This window comes from Coturnix japonica, chromosome 1, assembly GCF_001577835.2.
Source record: "Coturnix japonica isolate 7356 chromosome 1, Coturnix japonica 2.1, whole genome shotgun sequence".
NCBI lineage: Eukaryota > Metazoa > Chordata > Aves > Galliformes > Phasianidae > Coturnix > Coturnix japonica.
Genome location: NC_029516.1, coordinates 152100796 through 152115972, shown reverse-complemented (window position 1 = coordinate 152115972; position 15177 = coordinate 152100796). Strand labels below are relative to the sequence as shown.

Below are 15177 nucleotides of genomic sequence, written 5' to 3'. Positions count from 1 at the left end.
AAGCCTTTGAAGGACTGGAAACTGGCTCAGAATGGGTTAGAGCAGTTCTAGCTTTCTATAACTGAAAAAAAAAACCACCCACCTATCAATTGGATAATCCTCAGTCCTCACACACAATCTCTTCAGTCACAAAATCTGCTGCCAGGTCTTCCAGGCACCTGTGTATAGTAGCAGAGTTTGAAGGAGAAGGGAACAAGTTTTTATTGCAATTATCCCACTGTCAGGCACTGGGGAGCCTGTGTCACTGCGTTCATTTTGAAGCCCAGTTAATACAACCAGTGAGACTGCAACAGTTCATAAATGAGCACACAGAAGGATAAGCACAGATCAGTTTTTGTCTCTATTTTATTCAACAGAAACAACACATTCTAGGGTGAGGAAGAGAAAAAGTCCAGGGGAAACCTGCAGTTTTCAATGGCATTATTCATAACTTAACTTAAACAAAATGATACATAGGTAAATACCACAAAACCTGTGCATACTTAGCTTTCTGATGAGATCAGTGCCTTCTTAAATAATGGAAAGAGAATGAGTATTAGCTTCAGTGAAACACTCTTCAACTTCTGGCTTTCTCTGTTAGAAACAAAATGTTTTATGTACACTATCCTTGCTGTTTTTCTCCTGACCATAAAACACTTCAGTTACTTCAGAATTTGTTCACAAGCACCATGAATGTAAACAATGAAAACTTTCATCTCTAGTTAAGTACCAGTAAACAAAACAGAAATACTTGGAGACAGAATCAGGGTAGACACCATAAATTCAGTCTGTGGAAGTTTATTTGGCTTTCTTCCAGTTAAGATTGATCGGATAAAATCTGTAGGTCAGATGATTGGGGAGCTCCGGGCTAATAGCACACATAAGCATCACAGTTGTCACTTGAGCTCTCCTATCCTTGCTTGTAGACTTCCAACACCAGTGTTTCCTGTGGTGTAAGGAGATGATGTGCCCCAGATATGCTGAACACCTTTCTGCAGAGCTGAGAGACATTCCAAAGCCTTACTCCTCATTAAATAACCCAATCAGCTTTTGTCAAGACCTTGGATGGTGGCCTGATTCCAGGATCTAACAAACACATCAGCTGAAATCAATTCTCTGAATACTTTGATTTCACATCCAGATCAAACGCTTTTTGTTATTAAAATATTTCAAAATTACCTTTTTTTCCCCCTCTTCCAAGTAAGAAATACTAAAATTTTAACAGATTTGAATCAATTTTATGCTGTATCTGAAGTGGCTAGTGTTGATAAAATGGCGGCCCAACAAATACGGAACTCCAGTCCATCATTTTTCTTTCTACTATCACAGATATGACAGAAAATCAGAATTTCAAGCCTGTGGAGCCTGTCTGTCCTGGACATTGTTGCTTGCAGAGCGATTTCCAAGCTATTAGAAAACCTCACAGTGTTTAACACATATTCTGTCTGTAGAGCAGGGAAACAAATATCGTTACAATTCTTTCATTGGCGCTACTTGTGGTCCCAGACATTTATGAAGATAATGGTTTACTAAAAATTGCAGCAAACTAAACTGCTGTGAGGACAGGAGAAGGCTGATAGCCTCCAATGCTCTCACAGGCTCAAGAGAATTTCCTCTTTATACATCATATTTAGCATAGAAGACCAGTCTACCTCTGGTACACGCTACGGTTGCATCTCACAAGAAGGAGACTTGCACTTAAGCCTGATGCTTTCTGTATGTGGGAAAAGTAACAGCATCGCTTCTTTCTGGCACAAAAGTAAGTTTTCAGAACCTGCATGACGCAATCTACAAATCTGACTTAGAATGAACCACAGAATGAATCATAGAATGGCTTGGGTTGGAAGGGACCCTAAAGATCATCAAGTTCCAACCGTCCCTGCCACAGGCAGGGCCGCCAATCTCCATATTTAATACTAGACCAGGCTGCCTAGGGCCCCATCCAACCTGGCCTTGAACACCTCCAGGGATGGGGCATCCACAGCCTCTCTGGGCAGCCTGGTAAAGAACTTCCCCCTGATACCCAATCTAAACCAACTCTCCTTGAGCTTAAAGTTGCACTGAAGTTACCTAGCTGCCACATTAATAGCTTTTTGCTTACAATTTATTCTTTTTTATATGATATCAATTTAATTGTAGCAAAACAGTTTATCAAGAATGTGTATTTTAAAAACACAACTTGAAAAAACAGTAAATTTAGACTTGTTTTCCCTTTGGACAGACTTATTTGAGAAGAACAAATAAGCTTGTTCTGAAAATACGAAGAGTACATCTTTGCATCAATCATTTTTACAGAAAAATAACAACCCTTAAAAAAATGAAGTTGTTATATATTTTGGATTGGTGGTGTAGCAAGGTATAAAAATGCAGAGTTATTTTTCTTGCTTTGTATTCCAAAAAAGTAAACTTGTCTGAGTTAGAGGTAGTAAATAATGTTTACTTGAATTACCACTGGCTTACATAAAGTGGTTCAGACTACAGTCCCAGCTGGAAATAATGGTTTTCATGTGTAGATTAGTAGAAAAAGTTACATGAAATTTCCAGTTTGGCACTTTCCATACTCTGTACAGTCAAAGTAAAGTTATCCAGTAGAGCTTCCTCTTCCCTGCGGAAGGAATGGAGCTTCTTTCTACCCAGTAGTGTAAACAATTACAGAGTAGACATAACGATGGGCAATCTCACAGGAAACTTCTCTGCACCTTCTGGAGATATGCTACTGGGACCTGCTGTCCTTATAGCTACCTTTGGAACTCGCAAGTGGGAAAGAAGATCTCTTTGTACTCCCATCTTTCTGAGTTAAGTGAATTTCTCTGAAAATTTAAATCAGTTTGGTGTCACAAATCACTCTTCAGTTTGCATCAAAGAGAATTGGATCATTACGCACCTATTCTGGAATTTTATTCACCAGTAGTCTAAGGGTCAGTTGTGGAAACCCTCTGCCTTGCACTGGCACGGACAAGCCCTTGTGAAGATTGTCTCCACCAGTGCAAAGGTACTGGGCACCAGCTCAGACTGCTTTATGGTACATACTTCAGGGACATTCATCTCTTGAGGGATCCAGGAGCTTTCTTCAAACATATAGCATACTCTTCTGCCCTACATTCTCTTCCACAAGGAAAATCCTGTAAGCTTAAGGATGGTCCAGTCATCACAAGAAGAAATTTGCCCTGGAAGGTGCGAGACAGAGAAACCTCAGATGTAAAATTCTTCATCGTTAGTTGGTGAAGATGGGAAAACACTACCACTATCATCAAGGGAACAAGGGGTTGTTCTTGAAGACTGTTTGGGCTGCTTGGAAAGAGATGCTGATATGAATGAGCTGGAAGACCATTCAGAAAGAGATGGCAGTGAACCATCCACAGGATCAAAGGTGCTGCACATGGAGGATACAGGCCTTCCACTGATAGAAGCCTTTGCACTCGTACTGCAGGTTTGCTTCTGTGGTGGAAGAGAGGCTTCCAAGTCATTGCAAAATCTGTTAAGGGCAGAGTATGCAGAGACCACAGACAGGTCTGAGAAGGACAGCTTCCTCCCTGTGTCCACATCAGTCTCCTGTGCATCCTCCAAGTCATCAATGTTAAGCCTTGGGCTGCATCTCCATGTTTTCAGTCTGGTTGCAGGTGACTCAGTATTGAAAAACTGAAACGCTTCACTGAAATGAGTAGTTTCCGAGGCTGAGGAGGAACTCACTGTAGGTAAGCAGAACAGAGATTTGCTCCTTTGAAATGACCATAAAATGCTGGAGGCACTGCTGGATCTGCGTGTGGAGTCTTCTTGATCACTGTGTCTGAGGTCCTGCTGGGAGAAACCGAGATAATGACCAAGGCCATTTGCATGATGCACCTTGTTTTGACTCATTTCTTTTGGCTGTTCAGGGACAGATTGGTGGCTCTGAGGATGAAAGCCTGGCAAAGTGGTGAAGTGGGAATCTGTTGACACAGATGGATATGGTTGCTGGTTCTGCTTTGCAGACTTCCTACACCAACTGTGTGCTTGCTGCAGCAGGAGAAGGAGAAAAGAAGATCATATTAATACAGAATTGGCAGTCTTACAACCATAAGTCTCCATTGCTGAGTTGTTACTGCAAATAATTACGAAGCAGATTTCATTCAGTATGCTCACAGCAAATGTTTCACTTCAGTAACAAAGAGAAATCACCCTGCCAAAGTCCCAAATATTTACATAAGGAGCCTTGAAGGAAACAAGAATAAATGGAAGAGGATCCCTGCCTTGCAGGCTGAATTACACTAGCTTGAAAACCTCACATAACATTGACTTGTTCAGATTCATTCATATTCTGCTTTCCAACATTACTACCCTAGTGACAGCTAAAGAACAAAAATAAAGCAATGGGAGATGTATGGTACTACTGCTATTCCTCATTTCTTCATTAATGTGGTGCAAATGTTTTTATTTTTCCTCTGAGACGTCAAAAGGCTCTTAGCAAGTAACTTAATTCTCTGACATCTCAATGGGAATATACCACTTCTTTCAGCAGGGACATTATCTCATTCATCCAGTTCAGTGAGCGGAATACTCCAGAATCCACTTGCTCAATAAGCTAGCTCCTAAGGACTTTAAGAACAGCTTTAGATATATAACTTGCTTGTAGACACCTAGGATGAAGAGAGCTGATGGTTACAATCTGAATCTGGTTCCAAATCTCATTCCCCAAGTGGAATTCAGTTGCCTACCTCCTGGATTCTTGAACAGTTGTCCAATGTCCTCAAGAAGTAGCTGGAGGCCAAGTGACTCTCATATGGGATTAGATACTGATAAGTAAACTATTCCCCAAGTGTCTTAGCAACTATAAACTCTTATCATCATCCCACTCGTCTCAGCAAGGCTTTTAGAAGTTTGCATTTTAAAAAGTTTGGTTGAGATTCTTCTTAATGGAATTTTTCATGTAATACAAAATGCTCCATTTCAGTCCCAAAAGGGAGAGGAAATAATGGGACAAACTGCAAGAACCCTTGAAAATAAACAATTATCTCAGCTATGGGAACTGTCAGTCAAAAATATCAGAGGAGGAGAAATTAGAGATCTTGGTCACTATGTGCTATTAAAGTGACAAGGCCATGAGAAACATGATTCTGGGCAGTTTCAAGTTAGGTAAAAAGTATTAATGCAGCGCATACAAGACTAGTAAGGCCTCATTCAGAATGCTGCACATGACTTCAATCACCCCTATATGAATAAATTCAAACTGAAAAAGATGCAGGCAAAAGAAAAAAAAGAAAGATAAGATGAGCTATCCATTAAGCAAAATGTATGACAAGTTTCTAAAGGGTTTCTAATCACAACAGAAGAGTCTTCTGGGGCAAGTAATGATAAAGATGGAGCTTGTTTATTTTACAAAAGAGATTATATGACATGACAGAGATGGATGAGGCCCAGCAGCCAAGGAGGTCGTTTTGTCTCCCCTTTCTTTAAAAGAACTCCATGCATTGCTGCCTCAAACATCTTGCTGGTGCACATCATATTATCTTAGTGACCTAGATCTGTCACAACAATTTTCTCTTTCTCACTGCAGTGATTTTACAGGAGGAAAATACAAGATAAAAAGGAAAAGAATTTTCATGTCTATAAAATATTTTTGCTTGTTTCTGATTGCCTATCTGGAGGTGATTTACAGGACAGCCAACCCTTAGGAATTCATTTAGGCATTTCACTTGTAGATGAATGTATACATATATACCATATATAATATATATTCCAGTGTATCTGTAATGAAGTATGCTAATCCACAACCTATTTCTGTTTAACAAAATAAGATGTTTTCTTTAATGCCATAAAGAATTAAATGTATTCATGGGTAAATTGACCACAGTTTCACAAACTGATAGGAATTTATGGGTGCAAAATAATCAAATAAAATGAGTTGAGCTGTCAACAAGATATGACTGGGAGTCACTTTAGATGTCATTATGCAACATCCCTTTATTTATGCAGTTGATGAGTTCATTTGCTTAAGAAATTACTCAACAAGATAGAAGATTGTGTCCATGAAGTAAATACCAGTAGTTTCTTAACTGCAGACACTTCTGGGTAACCCAGAAATGGTCATGTGGCATCCTGAAAGTATAAAGCAGATCACCCCATTCTTTTGATGGGCTTGTACAAGACAGCACTCTTTATTCTACTGCTGGCTGCACTAATCACGGGTACACCTTTCTTCTATGCAGTAACTCTGATATCAGATACACTATGTGGAATCAGTTACAACTCCTGATGAATCAGCAGGAGTTCATTCCTATTTTGCAGGGAGAAGATTGTGGACTGCCTGACCATAGCTTGCTCACATGCAGTCTCTTTATGTTTCAGCATCAGGAGCAAGCTTGGTGGAGATGCTGTCAAGAAGGATCAGCCACCTGAGACAACAAAACTCGATCTAAATGGGTGTGCACAGCTTCCACCACACCAAAACAGCAGGTTTTGATAGGAACTCCAGATTCAGGGAGAGAGATGTACCAGACCCTGTCACAAACACACACACCAGAACTGGATGTAGATTGAATTGATTAGCTCTCTGACAGAATAGACTTTCTCATCTAACACTAATCTGCTACTCATTTATAATCTCTGCACAAAATCTTTGTGAAGCAGGGAGGGATTTAGAGTCTTTATGCATTACAATAGGTTGCAGAAGAATTTCATGACAAATATCCAGGAATGCAACAAACTTGCAGAGAAGTACTTTCAGCTTCACATGAGCTGCCCATAGTGGACAAGCACTCCACAAGTGTTCCTGTAGCCTGCTTTAAGTTACCTGCTTTTTAAGAAATAAGATCATAACCACTCAAATGGGCTGTACTGCAATTGTGTTACTATCACAAACACAGGTTTTCCCAGCATTACTCAATAGGAGTATGATGATGTTTGTTTAACCAGTGGATTCAAACCAGTGATTAAACCTGAGGAATCATCTCCCATTTGAGTTATAGGCTAGCTCAGCTGTGTCCCCACCAAAACTAATCATTAGCACTAAGAACTCTACTGCCATAGTGAGATCGTGCTTCTTTCCTTTACTTTTCTACCCTATCTAAAGACATTCTCTTAATTTAGTCTATCATCTATGCGTTTTCTCTCTGCTCACGAGCCCTAGTAGTGAAGCAGAATGGGTGTCTTCAGACCCATAAGTGTTGCTCTGAAGTCTTGCTTACCCCTTTGCATTGGTTGGTATACAGATACACCATTGGAGCTTACTTGCCATCATGCAAAAGTTACTGTGACAAAGCAATTTTTGGCTTTCAAGCAAATCAAGGAATGAAGTCTATGATATTAAACAGACTTATCCTGCCCATGAATAACCTTATTTTCTCCTGCACTGGATCTAATCAAGCCCCTCAATAATTCCATTTGCAAAATGCAGTTTTGAAGAATATGAATCAATTTGACTGGCAAATATCTGAGTCCCTGTGAGCGCACAAAGAAAAACAGAGGTTCACACACCTTGTTAGTCTAATAATGTAATTATATTCCAATTTCAAACATTAACGACTGCCTGTTATTGACAGGGTCATATATCTACAATTCTAAGTATAACAGTTAATTGTACTTTGTAGAAAAGTACAGTATCAATAGCCAGTAAATAAAAACATTCCATTCATCACTAAGCACCAACTTATGTGCAGGCTGAAAAATGTGGTGCAGTCATTCTTTGGACTTGCAGAATTATGAAGAGGTGAAGGTTATTACTAATGGTGTGGTATTGATCGTGATGTTAATAACACCACTCTGCAAGAAGTTGAAAGTCCTATATCTTACTTTAAAAGGTAGACACTATAATTCGCTTTTAACTCAGAAAAGAGTATAAAGTCCACAGGTCTCCAAATCAAATGCTTCCTATAACCCATGCCCCATCATATAAGTCCTTTTCCTTAAATGACCACCCTGTCTTGAATTAAGATGTTAACCTGCTTGCACTTGCTGGGTGGCTGCTACAAGGCTGGCCATCAATATGAACAATGGCTGACTTAAATCTGCTTTTTGACAGGTTTTTGCTCCTGTGCCAGAAGAGTAATTTAGGTGAAACTACCTTTTCCCATTCCTGCTGTTAACCTTCTGATTTATTTTCAGAGCACAGACCCCACAGATTGACCTTGGCTTGACTCCCATGGCCTTACTCCATCAGTTTCTATCTCTAAGTGTTTCTCCTCTGCACACAGTGGGAGCTGTTCCCTGCATGTGCACCTCTGGAGGCCACTTTCTGGAGGCCAAGCACACGTGAGACCTGCAGTGACACAAGCACTGTCTATATGCCTTATGTGATGCAAACTCTCATGCATACTGGAGACTATACTTCCCTTCTTATGGGGAGGGAAAGATGGGGGCAAGATGGTTGAGTAGGAACATGACATTTCCCTGATTCCTCTTCTGATAGTACAGAATTCTTAAGGCTGTATAGCAGGACCTTGACTGCATGACTTTACAGTCTCTGCTCTTCCCCTGTTTTCCTCATATTAAACTTCTTTTGCTTCATCCCACTCCCAGAAAGCCTCTTCCAGCCCAGACGATTCTATGCTTCTATACGATAATTTCCATTTCTTTAACTTCATCCCCATGTGCTATTTTGCACTCCAGCTTCACATCATCACCCTCACTGAAAACAAATGAACATTTTGCAATTGGAGGCTTTCATTCTCCTCTTTTGATGCCTATAATTAAAATCTTGTTGTAATTGGTTTTCTTTTTGTAAGGCTTATCTTAGCCTCCAGTTTGGCAAGTGTCACTTTGCCTCCATATTGTGTGGTGCCTGTTATTTCTGAAAACTTACTGCTTTGAAAGCCTTATTAAAAAGGCCTGGGGTGTTTTCCTTATTTTGTTGTTGTTATTTATTTTCCTTCTGCTCAATTTACTTGAAAGCAGTGCAAGGTCCCATAAAATGGTTATATCACATAGAAAACACTTGGCCAAAAAAAAACCCACCCCAGCCCCCCCCCCCAAAAAAAGGAAAAGGAGATACAAATGAAAGTGCCTGTTGTCTAAAGGTATAGTGTTGGTGGCTCAGGTTAAGAGGCTATCTCAACCAAGCACAGATATGCCTATAGAGCAATAAATGATCCTGACAAACTGGTCCTTACTTTGACAGAAGGGTGAGGAAGCTGGGTTTACACATGAAACACACTCCAGAACAAACACTGTTCCTCAAAAACTGAACAACAGTCTTCCAAGGGTCTACATGCTTTGTTTTATCTGCTGAGCAGCAGTAAATTCCTTCACCTCTGCAGAGAAGGAATGCATGTGAACCTCACCCGGGACTGCCACACAAGCCCTTTGAAGAACAGGTGGCTATTAAAAACTTCCTGCTTCTTTTCTTGCTTAACTCCCTCAGATGTGATGCATGACGATACACTGCCTAGAAATCATGGCTACAGATGTCTTAATGAACAAATTATCTTCTAGAACTTGATTAGGAGCACCTGAGATTACTCTGAAAGGAGAATCTGTGTGAATCTGTCTCCCAGGCAGCTCTCCAGGTTGCATTTCTTTTCCCAACCTGATAATCACTGGGCAAAATACAGGTGTTGTCACCTTGTTTTTTTCAAACTGATGCTAGAAAATAACTCAAACCATCAGGAACTCCTCTTGTCTCCCATAAAAATCTCATAGCTGAGAGTTACTCTGTAGAATTACCAGTACTGTGTGTATACTCTTTACAAAACTTTACCCATCAACCATCATTCCTCTACTTGGACTCATAATTCTCCCTCTCCACATTCTTCAAAACAGCTACCTCATCTCACATCATTCTTTGCATAAACTGAGGTTGACTGATATCACCAACTGCCTCCCTGAGTAGTTACACACACAGCAAGGGGTTTTGACATCTTTAGTAGTAATGTCCCGGTTCTTTCACCTACCACAGAGCAATAGAAGAGCCTCCACTTCTGCCTGCTGAAGTAGGCTACAGTTCTCAGCACAAAGCCAATAACTGTGCTTCTGTTTCACTGTGTACTGGACTCACCTGCAAGAGGATCCTATTTCCATCATGATCTTCAGTCTGCCACCTGCCTTCACTGATTGGGCTGCAAGGGTTGGGCAGGAGAGGAACAAGCTGTCTAACATCTTTCACTCTGAACTCCAGCACTGCTGACTCAGTTGGCATTGGCACGTGGCCCTTTGGGAGTTTTTTTAAAGAAAACTGGATGTCTATTTCCATGTTAGAATAGACAGGAAAAACACAAAAGTCCGCTTTCTTCTGACATACCGGTCTTTTCAGTATTAACTCATAAAACTTCAAAATATCAACAAAGTTTTCATTTCTGCAGTATACTGTGAAGCGGACAATTTCTTTCCCGTAATGCACTGGACGAATAGCCCACAGAGGAGTCTCTGGAGCCAAAGTGTAAAAGTCCTGGCTGCATGGCATGTAAGGGAGGAACTTCCCATGCACTCTCTCTGTGTGGTGGTAATGCCAAGGCGGCTGCTGGAAGGTTTCGTGGAGTTGCAAGATAGGTTCTTCTCCATATTCTTCCTGCAGGAACAGAATGACAGCAAGGGCTGGCTGGGAAACACCAGCTTTATCTGGCTTCTTGTGCTTCTTGGACACACGTCTTTCTGAGACTCGAAACAGCTGGAGTTCTGGATGGATCCAGGCCAGAAGCTTATCGATCTCTTGCTGAAGAGTCTTGGATTCACCGGGGTCTGTGATAATATGTACACTGACAAGGAACGGGTCCTGTATGTCTTCCACAGAGAGTTCACCTGTGAGTATAAGAAGAAAAAAGTCCTTGATGGTGTCAAACATACTGATTTCCTTGACTGTTGTCAACATTGAGCTGATCCTTCACAGAGAAGCAGTCTACTCAGTCCCACCGGGCTTTTTTCTCACCTCCCTCAAGCTCACTTACAATAAACTAATGTGCAGCCATACATCAGTTGAGAAAATAACCAGAAGACAGAGAAGTTTCATTAAGCATACCATAACAGTTGCTCTTTCTACTGAGGAAGCATACAAAACACACTACCCAAAGTGCATTTCAGTGTTAGAAAAGAGCTGCCCCTTACAGCAAAGATGTAAGAAAGACAAAAACATTGATGTAGCATGGGAGTGAAAGGACCACAAACGATGTTCAGAACAACTGGGGTGGATAGTGGTCACCCCACCTCATTTTAATTCATACCACTTGGCTTAGGGCATGGAAATGACACTGCAGAACTCCACTCTATCACCTTGACAGTGGAGTTTACCACCAAGTTAAAAATGTTCTGTGTCCTGAAGGCAACAGTTTTAATAAGTAAGGCAGAGTTTGTAGGTAGAAGCAATATATTTTATTAGACCAACTGATACATTTGGGAAAAAAAGAAATCAGAGAAGCCTTCAGGCACACAAGCACTTCTTCAGGAAAAGATATTACTCCTCCCTATAAATCCTGCACTGTTTAGATCTTTAGACCATCATAACTACAATTCTACTGCTTCAAGGTTTTTTATACGATTAGGGAAGAGTGGTAAATGCAGGAAGCTCAAAAAGTTACCCTTGCCCAAGGGAAAAAATAAATCCCTACTTAGCAGTGGGAGTGCTCAAAGGGGCTGTGTGTGCTGCTGTACCCAAGACCACTCTGACAGCTCAGCAGCAATGGCTGGATGGCATGCAGGGCTGGAATTGCCACTTCTGTTCTGTTGGAGTTGCATGCAAACAAAGATCCAAGACAGTTAAATAAATCATCCAGGTAATCTGAATATTTTTGCTGAAACGGTTCCCTCTATGTGGTATTCAGAAACTACCTACACGTCTGAGACCTCAAGCCTGGGCACAAAGCCTAAGAGTGTGAGGGCTTAGAAAGGCTTCCCAAGCTTTTCATTGTGCAGACCATGTTTAATAGAGGGACTGTCTCACAGGCTGCCTCTCCTCCTATTGGCAATTCTGCAAAGCTCTCCCTCCTCCCTCCTGGCATCAGAACAACATTCCTGTGATACTTCAGCAAATGCTTTAATGGAAAATCGGTGCTATACAAGTAGCATATTTTAGTTGTCTTTCAATACAGGAAAACACAGAGAAAGCTTTCCAGAAATGACCAGTAAATATAGCATCAATCTAGAAGATGCAGTAATATACAGTATACAGAGCAAACAACAAGCATGCATTTTGCCCAGGGCAGACAGAGAAAACCCAAGGGAATTATCAAAAATACAATTACTGCATTAAACAGTGATGCAGAGCGACTCTGTCAGATGGTTAATGCAAGAAAAAATAGGAGGCAAAATAAATCTGTGTCAGAACACGGCAAGGGGCTCTGCTGCGACAATTGTTACTGGCAGGTATAGTGAAAGATATCCCGTGTCTGTGTGGGAGAAAGACAAAGGGGATGGAGGAGGGGGATCCTCTCGTGGCCCTCTACATGGGACAGCAGGACAGGAAGGAAGACAAACTGTGGAGGACACTGACCTAATAAAACCAGAAAGAAAATAATCACCATAACTACTGCAGCCTTTCATTTCCTAAGATTGGAATAGAAGATGTTCAGCTCTTTTCTCCCTTCATTTCCTTTGTCACACAAATGCTATGAAAGCATGCAAGAAGCGACAGGCTTGATGTTTATGTATATAAATGACTGTAGTTTCAAAAGGAGCCTGGGCACAACAATGCAAAACAAAGAGCCATCGCTGTTGCAGGCTTCTTGCTTTGAATAGGAAAAAAAAAAATCCCTGAGCATGGCATCTCTGCCATCCTGTTGCTCAGCATGATGTAAGGACGCTGAATGGTCTAAAGCATTTTTCAGCAGAGGAGCCATTGGAAGAGCCAGCAGCAGCATTAGTATTCTGCAGCGACTGCTGCCTGTGTCCATCAGCACCAGATGCTCAAAACCATCATTAGAAGCTAGGTCTATATACACAGCATAGAAAACCATATTTTTACTATCTTTATTTACTTATTTATTAAGCTAGAAGCAGTTAACTGTGCTGAAGGGAGAAAAGTGTAGCAAATCAGAAACAGAAATTCAAGGGAAGTAGAAGGAGCAAGGAGCTAAGAGAAACTTCCCAGAGCTGATGATAAACTACAAAGTGTTTCTATGTTACTAACAAGGCATTTTGCTTCACCTCACAGGGAAGGAGGGGAAATGGCACCGTTCCCCATGACATAACTCAATGTGCCCCCTGGCAAATTGTCACAGAAGCAAGTGAAAGCTCTGCATATGCATTAGCCTTTCTGCATTACTGGTTAATCCCACAGAAAAAATCAAAATGCTGAGGCATCTATTTGGAAATAAGCTCCGTGGTTCTCACAGCTATGACATTTTTTTCTCCCTATGACAGAAGGGGATTAGTTCTTTTTGACTTAGCAAAGCAGCAACATTGCTTAGAGGTAATCACTATCGAAAAATGAAAGAGCATTTCACAGTCCTAGACTTTTTGCTTCTGTGCCAGGTAGCACTGACTGTCAGCCTGGAGAGGTGACAGTTAAGGTTGGGGGACAGCTGCCACCTCCGCTAGATGCCAGGCATTCAGAACCTGGTATCCTGGTAACACAGTTCTTGCTGAGGCTGGCCAGGAATGCAGGGCACGCAATGCCACAGCTGCCTCAGTACCTTTGGGTCAGTGACTCCAGCAGCTCAGCCCAGCTGGGAACGCTCACAGTTGGAGCTGCAGCTCCTTCCCCCTGGAATATGCATTCATTTCACATTAAAACACGTGAGATGCATCATATCACTGGTAGCTGTAAGAGGAGGTTTCCTTCATGACAGCTGAATAACCCTGGGTTAGAGAAGTTTCCCTCCTGCTTTTGCTTTTTGGCCCCAGGACTCTTGTACAGCCAGCTCTAGCAGAACGGTCCCTCATTATCAAGTCACAGCCTGGCAGCTGGTCCCTCTTTTATAGATCCATTTCCCACTGGAGTGGTTTGTTCTGCATGCAGGTCTCTTCATTTTCAGGGGAGGGCTCCAAACACTTCTTTATTTCAGAAGTCACTATCAATAGCCTATGTTGACACCTGGTTTTCCTGGCTTTTTCAGTGGACATGTCTGGAATTGCCAAATTCAGCTCATAACTGATGTTAGGAAGTAGATAAGCACCTGCCTTCCCAAAACACAATATCATAAAACCATAAATACAATGTATTGGGTTGCAGGTTCCTCAAAGATTATATAGTCCCATTGCTGCACGCAGAGTTGCCATCCAGTATACCAGGCACTAGATTAGGGCCCCAACCAGCCTCACCTTGAACACCGCCAGGGATGGGGCATTTCCAACTTCTCTGAGCAGCCTGTGCCAGCCTGTTCCATCTCTCCTAAGCCTGAGTTGGTGAATGAAGATAGGGACCTACAGACTCCTGAGATTCACCAGGTGATACTTCATGAAGGGTTACCAACAGCATTAGGCAAACTTGGTAGTATGGCAAGTAGGATGGAGTCTAGAACAAAGTGAGGTTTTAAGCAGAGTGGATCCCAACCCCAATTTCTGCATTTACAGAGGCAGATATTTGCAGTCTTCTATGTGTCTACATTTTCATTTTTATATCAAAGAAACTGAGAGGAAGTAATCTATTAATATTTGACATATTACTTTTGAGTTGAGCAGCAACTTTGCATTTTAAAATCTCAGCACTGCAACATGGCCTTTCATTTCCCCGTTGCAATATACTGCTTCAACACTACTGAAACACTAATATTTCCTAACTGAGACCTGAGATTTTTGTTGCACAGATCATTTCAGTTTTTCCCTAATTCATTTCTGTTCTAAAATGCAATGCTGAAATGGTAACATTTCTCACTGAATACGACTTTAGCATTTGACTCTAACGCAACACTGACCCTTTTAGGTGTGTTAATTGAAAGGCTCTAGGGCAGACACAAAGGCAGAGGCTATTTTCAGAAACAAGGACCATCATTCTCTGGGCAGATGTAACAGAGGTGCTTAGTGGCCACCTCTAGCAGCAGAATCCACGGCTGGGTCACACTTTGATGAATTATACAGCATTAATAACCTTTTGAACGAGAAGGATTTGACAGATTCACCAGCTCTTCCATTGTCTTTCCCCACTGTTTAATAGCATCTGACAAATGCAGGACTGCAGGATAATGTGTTTCTCAGCATGCTCTGCTTAGCACACCACCACAAGCTCACTGCCCTCAGAGTTCAGCAAGCCAATCCAGCAGGAATGAATCTTACCAAAAAGTGAAACAAAACCCACAGAGGCACTGCGTGATCAAACAAAGGCAGTGGCAGGTCTCTCTGTGTGGTACCATTGCTGTTAGA

At 41.5% G+C, this 15177-nt stretch overlaps 1 protein-coding gene across 1 annotated transcript in view; it reads right to left on the bottom strand.

Moving 5' to 3' along the window:
- Positions 1-1899: 1899 nt before the first annotated feature.
- The window catches only part of FAM124A (family with sequence similarity 124 member A), a 34067-nt gene continuing 20789 nt past the window's right edge, over positions 1900-15177 (bottom strand). Inside the window, exons 3-4 of the mRNA XM_015851857.2 lie at positions 9947-10686; positions 1900-3975 (exon numbers count right to left, since the gene is read on the bottom strand). Coding sequence (XP_015707343.1) covers positions 3172-3975; positions 9947-10686 — 1544 coding nt within the window. The 3' untranslated portion in view covers positions 1900-3171. The remainder of the gene's footprint in view (positions 3976-9946; positions 10687-15177) is intronic.